The sequence below is a fragment of the Phytophthora infestans genome, genomic scaffold (assembly GCF_000142945.1).
Source record: "Phytophthora infestans T30-4 supercont1.82 genomic scaffold, whole genome shotgun sequence".
In the NCBI taxonomy this organism is placed as follows: Eukaryota; Oomycota; class Peronosporomycetes; order Peronosporales; family Peronosporaceae; genus Phytophthora; species Phytophthora infestans.
The window spans coordinates 484,644-495,733 of NW_003303677.1; the positions used below are offsets into that span (position 1 = coordinate 484,644).

An 11,090-nucleotide genomic window follows, 5' to 3' on the forward strand; every position below is an offset into this window, starting at 1 on the left:
TCTTACACGCCGTCTCCTGCGTCTCTTCGCTCGGGATGAGCTTACCGCGACGGAATAGGTACAGCGAGTCAATGTCGGCGCTGTACACGTCAGCGCCGTCATTCGCAAGCATAGCAGCCAATGGGCGGCCGACAATGTCACTACGGTTAATAGCCGTGATGTTAACACCTGACAAGTGGTTGCCAGTAGGCTTGGTCTTGTCGTAAACGCCAAGGTGTTCGAGGATCTTGACAATTGCCAAAGGTGTGCAAAACAGCACGCACTTTTGCGTCTTCTCGTCGTCTACGTAGCGGATGTTACGGTACAAGTTGCCACGGTAGAGTTGGCACAGTCCTTCCACGTCCTTCTTAATGCTGATGCTGTCGCGCAAAAAATCGTCCATGGTGCCACCGAAGAAGCTCGGGAAGGCGCCGAAGCACGGGTAGTACACGAGAATACCGTGCACATCCGAGTCTTTGTTGGCCTTCTCCAAAGCCTCCAGCAGCCCGTCCTTGGGCACTTCGCGCAGCTCGTAGCGGATGCCGTCGCGTGCACAGGTCTTGCCCGTCCACTCGGCGTACTTCTTGGGCCGTGAGCCAGCAAACCCACGAGCTTGGGACCCACGCCACCCATGTCCTGCTCAATATACTGGCGCACGGCCAAGCAGAAGGGCTCGGCGATGGTCGCAGCGTTCATTTTCGCACCGGCGGAGTCGGTCATCTTGATGTTTGTGGTAGACGTCGGTTTGACGGATGGCTGGCTGACCATTAAGCGAAAAACCGTTTGGTAAGAGCTCGATTTTTTAACGCTTTCGAAAAAAAGGGTTCAATTAATATTTGATCATATTATAAAGCCAAAATAATTAAGAGTCGTTTTTTCAAAAAGAAACGCTTTGTTTAACACCTTTGGAATTCCTTTTTATTTTAAATCGCAATGATTTGATAAAATGTCATTGAAAAAAGTGTTTCGAAATCAAAGTGCTTTTAGAAAAACAGAAAGTTTTTTTTCTCAGGGTGGCTCTTAGCCACTGCCACGTGTGCCATGCCATGGTACTAGAGATTGAGCCATGGCATGGCGTGGTTACGAATAGACCTGCCACTGTGCCATCATGAAAACTATTTTTAAAATATTCATTAATGCAAATAAAAGTAGCATGGCACATGGCAATTGCCCCTTGCCATGACACTTGCGAATGTCCGTGGCACTTCCTGTCATTTTATTTACTTTAAACTCTAGCCCTAGCAAGCGCTCATCCAATCGGATCACAGCATTTTGTGCCATGGCGTGGTTAAGAGCGACCCTCAGTTAAGCGAGCACTTTTCAACGTCAGACTTAAAAGCGACATCAAAGCTCCTATTGCTTTTTTTTTTTAAGATACCGTTTTCGAAAGCGCTTTTTTGTAGAGTACTTGAATTAGCTCCCCAAAAAAGCACAACAACATTTTTTAGGTGCTACAGGGCCAAAGCAGCGCATGTTTAAAAAGTATAAATTAAAGCAGTATGTAAGCGGGCAGTCGCTGTTAAGGTCGAGTTGATTCAGACTCCTTGCGCTGATGGTACCGTCGTCGCGCAGTGAAACAGTACCAGTACCCGACACGAGCTATTAATAAGCCAAATTAGTGGCGGGGCAGCGAATCGAGCGCCTTGTTTTTGCTGACTGGGCTTATGTCTCCAGCCCATTTCTTTAATTAAACATAATTTTGACGTTAGTCCAGCCGATTTGTCAGTGGTGCAGTTTATCGTACCGGAACGATGGGACTGAGGTTGGTCTCCCATCTAACAACGCTGTGTACAGCGGGGACGATAAAGCCGAACACAAGCACGAATGCACTCGTGATGTGGCCTATCACGGCATCCCCGAGCTCCATAGGTGTGTGTGGTCTGTACAGCATTCTCTTGAAGTAGTGTTCTTCTTTTCGGAGTCTTGTTGGTCTTGGCGGGAATTGGTAACTGAGTCTGAAGACGGCAGCTTTGTGAATTAGTACACGTCGACCTTCTGGATCGCGGCGTTCTTTTGCGTCCCGTAACATAGAGACTGCATTGCGGGACGCTCGACTGTGTCTCAGCTACGGACATCAACTTCAGCTTACGTGGAAAACTGTGAAGAACTTCAAGCAAACGCGTCTCTCCAGACGCATCGTTTTCTCGTCGTCACGACAGAAGTGTCGTGTACGGGGTAATAATACCTGGTGGTGGTGTGTACACTGTATATATAGCGTGTGGTGTATCGCCATAGAGTAGATCTAATGCGACACAATGTTTCTCCTTGTTATCGACGAGATGCGTCCGAATTTTCATAATTGAAGTTGTCGCTTTTGTAATTAGCGCTAAATTCTACAACATAAACATGAGATAAAAGGTGAAAAGTGTTGACGAAACAGAATGCAATAAACTTGATCGCGGATTGCCACCATTCGCGGGGCCACGGAAGGGCAACATGCTGCACACGTCACTGTGTCAGGCGTTTCGTCGTCGGCAACGCCTACTGTATCGGAGATAGCTCCAGGACCGGTCAGTTGACGGCGATTGACTTTTTAGCCTGGATCGCTCGACCTAAAGAGCCTTTATGAAAAAGCGAGAGTCATACGACATACTTCCCAGTTGGCACGACTCCGACGTGGCACTTGTTTCAACGCGCTTCAAAATGGTCGCCGTCGTCACCTGTTCGCTTCGCGTCCGACGACACGATGGCCCACCGACACGGCACTACCAACGCAAAAAACGAATTCCCATATTTTGTTGAAGAAGTTTTTTTGAAGCATCGCAGCAACAGTCACAACTTAAAGCGATGATGACGCAATGTGTATATCGCTCTGCTAAATGAAAGATCTTCTTGAAATCTACAAAAGAGGCGATTGGCAAGTGGGTTTTTCGCAGGCTGAAGTTGACGTTAATCATTTCTATGCTGCTATAATAATTACACATGCTCATCACGAATGGTGGTCAATGAAATGGGTGCCTTTGAGACTCAGTTACCAATTTGCGTCATCCAGACCAAGACCAACAAAACTTGAGAGAAAAGCATAAGAGAATGATGTACAAGCCACACACACCCATGGAGCTCGGCGACGCCGTGCTGGGTCAGATCACCCTGGCGCTTGTGTTTGTGCTCGACCACATGATTCCCGCAGTGCACAAAATCGTCAGCTGGGATACAGACGACGTTGATCTGGGCCCGATCATCCCGGTATGAAGATCATCTAGTGAATCAATAACGCGGATGCGATATTCTAAGATGTTTTTATCCATGCAGGAATGGAGTGGCACTATTTGGCCGATCACAAGCAAGAGCATGATGCCCACGACGACCGAAAAGGCCTAGCTATTGAGTCGCTACTGCTGTTGCGCAGCAACCTTCAACTTCCTACCCCGATTGTGGCGAGCAGTGCAAACTAGTTATAACGGTTGCATACTCTTTTTTAAATTATGAACAGGAAACATGCTTCTTAAAGTATCCAATCACTAATATCGGTACTACTTCGTAATACGTACAGTACGGTATCACAGTACAGTTCGGCAGCATGTGCGTCAATTACACACATGGCTGTACTGACAAAGTTGTGCGGCTACAGAAGGCCAAACACTTGTATAAGCAACCAGAGTGTACGAAGCTTTTAACCAGGCCAAACGATTACTCATTCCGAGAGAGCGCCATCGCTGTAGTAATTCCGAATTCAGTTTTTTGGGCCCCGCAGAATCGCCTGAATTTTTCAATATCTGGAAACTCGGCATCAGGCATTTCCCACGAAAACGTTAGTAGTATGACATGGAACATTACGCCGGCAGTTTTTTTACTTTCCGTAATGGCAGGCGTTATTGTGACCGACTGAAAGGTACGAAGACGAGCCATTCGTGACCGACTGACCACCGACGTGACCGATTGTGCCCGACAAAGAAATTCACCCTTCTTGTATATGCTGTATAATCCGGATACGAGCACTTAGTGTTTTTAGAGCAAAGTCATCCTCAAGGCCGATGTTAACCTCAAGGACGAATCCAACCTTTCTGTGATGTTTCCGACACAATGTGTTTTAACAGCAACTAAATAATTCAAGTTAAACAAAGTGTATTGCTTCACATGCACATCTGCAAGTAGCGATAACGCTGGTACTGCAGTGCCTTCTTACTCAATTCACCTGTGCTTTCTCCGCTACAGAACGTTTCGAATGCAAGCAGAACGTACACCCCACAGTTGTAGCTGTCTAGTTGGACTTCAGCATCCGCAACATAGGGAACCACTCTGTAACGTCCTGGTGTAGCCGACATGTGTTGCACAAGTTTGTGCGCTAGTACTCTAAGGGTACCAGTGTAGCTGCTGCTCATGGAATCATAGTACTTGATAGTTGTCTCAGCTGTGTTGATCATGATACCGCACCAGTGCGTGCCGTTACAGCTCACTGGAAGCAGTATAATTGGCCCAGTAATACAACTGAACAAGTGCTTTAACTCTTCGTCTGGAATGCTCACATTTCCTCTCTCCACGATACCCCCATATAGCTGGGTCAACAGTCATGACTTCCTCTTGCTGCCCAAATAGCTTTGCTATTGCCTCTGCCAACGCAGTGTCACTAAGTAGTGATCTGCATGCAAAGTCAACGATCCGAATCTACAAAATACGTATACAAAGTGTCAGTTGCTGCTACCCTTAAAATATGCAAAGTGCTTACCCTTTCAGAGAAAATCGGAATTGCTTCTAGTTTTGACGCCAATTCTGCATCTGGTTCGGCCCGAAATACAGGCGAAATATCCAGCGAGAAATCAATTTCTGATATCCATTTTACGGCTCTCTCGATATTGTTTAGCTCTTTGACTGCTTGGTGCCATAGCTTCATGGTTCTCAGTGTCTGCATCCCGATTACAAATAGACCAGGAAAATCAACTGCAAAGTCTAGCTCTGGCAATTCCTTGTGCTTCTTTTGTAGGGTAACTACCTTTTTGCTCGCTCGCTGGAGTATCTCTTTGGCCAAAATACGAGAAATGTCGATTGGATCCATGATAACTTTGTTAGCCGGCATCTTCGAAATAAGGTAGGGCATTGGGGGCTTCATCTTCTTATCAAAAACAAATAGCTGGAATCGGCGTAGCGGCTCAGCACATGATGCGTAGGTAGGTTCATTTGAAAGGAGAACCTTGACTGTTTTGAGGCTCATACCTTGGTCGTGAAGTATCGAATCATCTTGTGCCATTAGGATAGATACATTCCTCTTCGCTTTCTTAGTCTTTGCCTTCTGCTTCGGGCGGCCTCGCGGGCGTAAGGGACTTGCTATCTCGAATCCAGGTGATTCCGCATTAATTGGTTCGGATTCAAGAACTTGAGTCAATTGCATCACCGAATGATCCACCAAGTGATCCACCGATTGAGGCACCGACTCCACCGACTGCGGCACCGACTCCACCGCCTCTACCGCGTGATCAACCGCCTCCACCGACTGGAACACCGCCTCCAACATCGGGGACACCGCCTCCACCGAGTGGTCAACCGCCTCCACCGAGTGGTCAACCGCCTCCACCGACTGGAACACCGCCTCCAACATCGGGGACACCGCCTCCACCGAGTGGTCAACCGCCTCCACCGAGTGCCTCCGCCGACTGATCAGCCAAGCCACCGACTCTACAGACTCCACCGACCGAGACACCGACTCCACCGACGCTACCGACTGAATCACTGACTGAGGAACTGGACCCATAGACGACAGCTCCTTGATCAGCTCAAACTTTTTTTCAGTAAACATCATTGATACTTGCGCTAACGCCTGAATTGCCACCCGATATTCCGCCATTCCCAGCGTGCTTACAGCTTCCGTTATGGCGGTAGCAAAGCTATTAGCTTGGCGAAATTTGCGGTTAGAGTCCCACGGAAGCTTTGGAAGCGATGCAATCCGAGTCACAGAACAGCCGTTCCTTTCGGTCTCCAACGGAGGACGCGTGTCATTCATCGAAGACAACAACCAACGAGGATGGAAACACTGAGTCGGAATAATTGTCTCCAATTTCAGTTGCTGACGCACGTAGAAAACATGCCTGCATGGCAATAGCCGCGTACTTGCAAATATACACGAACACTCCCAGGTTGACTTAGTAATTGTGTACTCTGCTCGTGGCCCGTCCAGACTTCCTTCTGCATCTTTCTCATTCTTGATAAAGATCATTCCAGGCATTGCCTCGTAAAAGGAATAGGAATCCGGACCAGTTGCGTACACGTACTGCTCATGAATTAATTCGCATACATGCTTGCTAACCAAGTTAGCCACGACATTCATCTCATTATCGTATTCTTCGTGATGGACGTGATAAATCTTGGTTGCACGGTTGTACAGAAGCTGTTCATATCGAGTCTGATAGAAAATAATTGAAGCCAAACACTCATCTAAGACCATTGAAGAATTTACAATCTCCTTCATGTGCTTCCAGGACGCCTCAAGTCTGTTATTGGTGTTGTTGCCCAACGTCACCGCACTTTGTCTCGTGAATGAACACCACATGTCCCTGCACCCGTCCCAATTCTTCGCAAAGTAAGTCCCAACCGGGTGATTTAAGGCAGCCTGCTCTGTGTCCACAGCAGTACTTAATGCTGCAACCGACTCCACACTTCCACCGACTGCAACAGATTCCGCACCCGATTCCACGATTGCACCAGATCTAGCCGTGGCGGTGCCAAGGCTGGTACCAATACAGGTCAAACGTGTCATGTAGCGTCGGTGCTTTTCATACTCCCGTTCCGTTTTTGCGTACACCACCAGATTGACAACTGCCCGAAGCTGTTTTTTTGCCACGCCGAGAAGCCATAGTCGGCGCATGCAATCTCCTCCCGCAAATATTTCACGACGTGAAACTGACAGAGAAGTATACGAACGTCTGGAAAAGCAGTCTGCAAAACTCCAATTTCGGTAAAGTCTTTGTCCACGATCACACACTGCAGCGTAGTCCAGGAAGGATTCTGCTTCTTAAATTCTTCACACGCCGAGAACAGCGTTTCACTTCGTTCATTTTGTAGGATAGCGTGCTGTACGTACTGACCTTTCCCGAAAATATCATGAGCCATGAACGAAAAAATCTTGTACTTTGAGGTGTTGGTACCATGCGTTGCGTCGATCATTAAAACTTCAGGGAATCTGCTAAAAATGTCAATCATGTGCTTCGTTTGTAGTGTAATACACGTAGCGATTTTCTACAAAACCAAACACACACATTTAGAATCAAACTGACCGATTCACAATACTTGAGACGCAAAACGAACCTTTCCGCCTGATGGGTCCACAAAAATATGCCCTACGTTCCCTTGAACAGCACAAAAGTCCACCATCCATTTCTTGATGCGCTGAGAACGAGATGACACGCCCTGGTCTTGTTTCTTTAGCTTCCGGATTAGGTTTCGCACATCTTGAGGAGTTGGATCGCTGCTGGTGTTCTCCACGATAAATTTCAGAATATTTTGCGTCTTTGTGCCTGACTTTCTGAGGGAGTCGACCGTCGCCAAAACATCTTCTTCTATAGCCAGTCGATTAGCGGGATAATGGCGGTACGTACGCAACCCCAATCCGTGGTTGTGAGATAATGCAGTCTTAGTGACGCAAACTGCAAAATGAAGAGGGGATGTGTTCACCACTTGAACGCAAGCGTTTATCTGTATACACACATGAGCAACGTTAGCTGTTGAATAGTATTGTTACATAAAGTACCGATCAGTAACCGACTGTGACCGACAGTGCCAGACTACAACCGACTGTGACCGGCAGTGACCGACAGTCAACGCCTCGCACCTGGGCCTTGCACTCGATCGGGCGTACTTCCTGACGTGGCCTCTTCCCTTTACCACGGTATCTGTACTTGCCGCCATGCGTGCAAATGAGCGTCTTTGCGTACGTACACCATGCCTCTGGGATGAGCGTTGAAGACGGCTTCTGGGCCTTCTGGATTAGCATGTTCCGTTCTGCCACGCTTTTAGTTGATCGCACTCTAAAAACCTACAGTAAATTGGTCAAACCCGTTGAATACTCTCATAATGTAATACATAGTGCCATCAATGCCCTTACCTGGTAAGTCTGCTTCTGATAATCGTCCAGATACGAGTGAAAGGCTTCCCAGGACTGAAACTGCGTTTCAACTAAGTCTGCACAGACTTCTGGAGATCCTCTTCCGCTACTACCTCCACTTGTTCTCTCGCCAGGCGTATCAGTCACGCTTGAATCCTCGACACTCCACGTCGCTGCACTGGAACTACTGGATACGGCGGAGTCGTCCACCCAGCTCAAGTCCAAGCCGTCATTCTCACTGCCCCCGCTGTAGGCTTCCTCTGAGGGCCGCTTCTTCGACGCGCGTGCAGGCTGGCGCCGATCCATTGCTGGCGCTGCTCTTCTCGAAATGGAGTGCCCCTAAATGAGTGGCACAAAAGCTCCGTATACGGGTATACAAATTTAACCGTACGAGGGACTCATAATTTCCTTGACAATTAATTTTTTGCGTTTTCAGTCCGGCACAATAGCGACTCTCTTCCGTAATTTACCTGCGAGACCAGTCCTGGAACGTTCTTTCGAGGCAGCTGCTATTTTGACGACGCAACCTCTCGACCACCTGAGAGCGAAAGCAACGTCTTTTCGATCTTAGGGTAATTTTAGAGCCGCTCAACCGGTGAGAGCTAAAAGACGTTGATTTGACGACGCCCACCTTATAGCGAGCCACGTCTTTTTGGATCTTAGGGCGTTTCGGGACCGCTGCGACGGACAACATTCAAACTATACATGTACAGTACTGCACCCCGTTTCCGCGCCCTCGGACCTTTGATAAACTTCCGGATGCGATTGTCCTGAATCTAAAAGAGCTAGAGTTTGTAAGCTAAAGTCTGATTTATTTGCAAATCCTATATGGTCCACCCCCGCGAAAACGGGGTGTATTGAATCAATACATTATTGTGCTTTCTACTCAAAACTTGACTGTCTGATTTATTAATCACCCACGCTGAATGGCCTATGAAATCGTTCATCCTACCATACATCATACGGAAACATTACATGCGACAGGTTTTTACACACTGCAAGCTCAGAGCAGACTCTGCTACGGGAAACGGTAATGAATCTCCGATCTAACGTCTCGTCCGGTAGCGCAAGAGGACCCCCACCAGCGGGTGCTGCATCAGCTGATGGTGCACGCTGTGGTGGTCGAACACGTGTATCACCACATTCGACCCGTGTATCTCCATATCCTGAGCGTACTCGGACGCCAACGGAGACTACACGGCCCCACCCAGGTCCAATACGACGGCGTACACCTCCAGACCGAGAAGCACTGCCAGCGACCACGACTAGGGCATACTCAACCCCGGGTCCAGTGTCATCTGCAGCCCAACGAGCGTCACTTCTTGGAGCAGCAAGATCACCTGGTGAATCAGCTCAAGCTCGACCTTCTCCAGCCCCTGGCACAGCTATACAGCCGCGGACTCCACGTTCCACACGACGTCGAACATCACCCCGAGCTACATCTCCTGTTGGTTAACCTGAGCAGCAGATACCATCATCCCCAGCGGACGCTACTTCGCATCAATATCAGCTTGTGGTTCAACCTAAGTTGCAGCTGGTGAGTTTTGACCAATCATGTCTAAGTGTTGATTTTTCAGACTATCCGTCAATCACCCTCGGTATCCAATTTTCACTGGAATTGACAATACTATTGATAAAAGCAATACGCTGGCAGATTTTTACCTCAAGGATTAGTTCGGACCAGCGCGACGTGGCGTCCCATCATTGGTTGAAAATCTATGTCACACCCTTCTTTCCCGCTTAAGTACGCCAGAAAATCTCCTATGGTGAAGCTTGTTTGTGCGATCGTTGGTGTGGCTGGAAGCGCTTTCCCTGTGGACATTGACGCGAGCCAGCTGGTGGGAGACTTGAAGAATGCGATCAAGGCGAAGAATGCAACGACTATCACGGGCGACGCCAAGGACCTGCAGCTCTTCCTGGCGAAGCAGCCCGTCGAAGATGAGAGCGGCAAAGAGGTCGTCCCTGTTTACCGCCCTTCTGCGGAGGAAATGAAGGAGGAAAGTTTTAAGTGGCTCCCAGACGAACATCGGGCTGCTCTGAAGCTGGTGGAAGGAGAATCTGATGACTACATCCATGCGCTGACGGCCGGAGAACCGATTCTGGGCTCAAAGACCTTAACAACGTGGTTTTACACGAAGAACAACATGGAGCTTCCATCCAGTGAGCAAATTCACGTGCTGGTGGTGGTTCCGAAAGGTAAAAACGACCGCTCTGCAGCCATGGCAATCGGCGTGGCACCCTCTTTGCCACCAACTACAATACACCGGCACCCCGAACGTCTCAAACGATGGGCTGCGATCAATGCAATGATCCGTCAGAAGAATCAAGAGGCGAACCAGAAGACCACGAGTGAAGACACCAAGAAAACAAGCAAAAAGCGGAAAAATCACGATGTCGACAAGACTGTGGGCTATTCGAGTCTTTGTTGGGAAGATATCAAACCAATTTACAACTTCGACGATTCTTTCGACCTTCAACCAAGCGATATACCTGATGCTGACATCGAGCTACTCCTCGCTCGTATTCGTGACTTGCGGGAACTCTATGGACAAATGTCGGATGGGAAAGAAGCCAAGAGATTGTTTTTTATCGCCCCGATCCTTGAGACAGTCAGTCGTCTGCTCAAGAACGTCCGCATATTAGTCGAAGAAGACGTGGTTGGGAAGAACGTGCTCCTGAAAGGTCGATTCGAGCTCGTGCTCAAGCGTGGCACCAAGAGAATTTCACTTGTCCAAGCAAAGCGTGAAGATATGCTGCAAGGAATGGTTCAGAATGTGACGGGGCTCGAAGCTCTTGCTGATGTCGAAGATCTCACTGTGACGTATGGCATTGTGACGAATTTTCTCGAGTGGAAGTTCTTGATCAGTGGCGACGAGAAGGTCAGAGAGCATGAGACTGTTCTTCCTCAAGCGGATACCATACCGTCGTTTGAAGGATTGAAAGAAATTGTGGGGAAAATTTACGCGATGCTGCAATAAATATCTTCCATATGAGTTGCAATCCTTTTGCTTATTTTCAAATTGAGATCTTCTTACATGCACTCATCTGCTTAATCATGGCATCGAAAGGTATCTCTGAT

The 11,090-nt window shown here is 48.2% G+C and overlaps 2 protein-coding genes across 2 annotated transcripts; both read left to right on the forward strand.

Annotated features, from left to right (window-relative positions):
* Positions 1-3,009: 3,009 nt before the first annotated feature.
* On the forward strand, positions 3,010-3,808 carry PITG_18845 (uncharacterized protein; the record flags this gene model as incomplete). The annotated part of the gene is made up of 3 exons (XM_002997202.1): positions 3,010-3,165; positions 3,551-3,581; positions 3,789-3,808. The coding sequence occupies 3 exons, from the start codon at positions 3,010-3,012 to the stop codon at positions 3,806-3,808; spliced, it is 207 nt and encodes a 68-aa protein (XP_002997248.1).
* A 5,966-nt stretch (positions 3,809-9,774) lies between these two features.
* Positions 9,775-10,989, forward strand: PITG_18847 (Crinkler (CRN) family protein; the record flags this gene model as incomplete). The annotated part of the gene is made up of 1 exon (XM_002997203.1): positions 9,775-10,989. One exon carries the CDS (start codon positions 9,775-9,777, stop codon positions 10,987-10,989), a length of 1,215 nt encoding a protein of 404 aa, XP_002997249.1.
* Between the last annotated feature and the right edge of the window lie 101 nt (positions 10,990-11,090).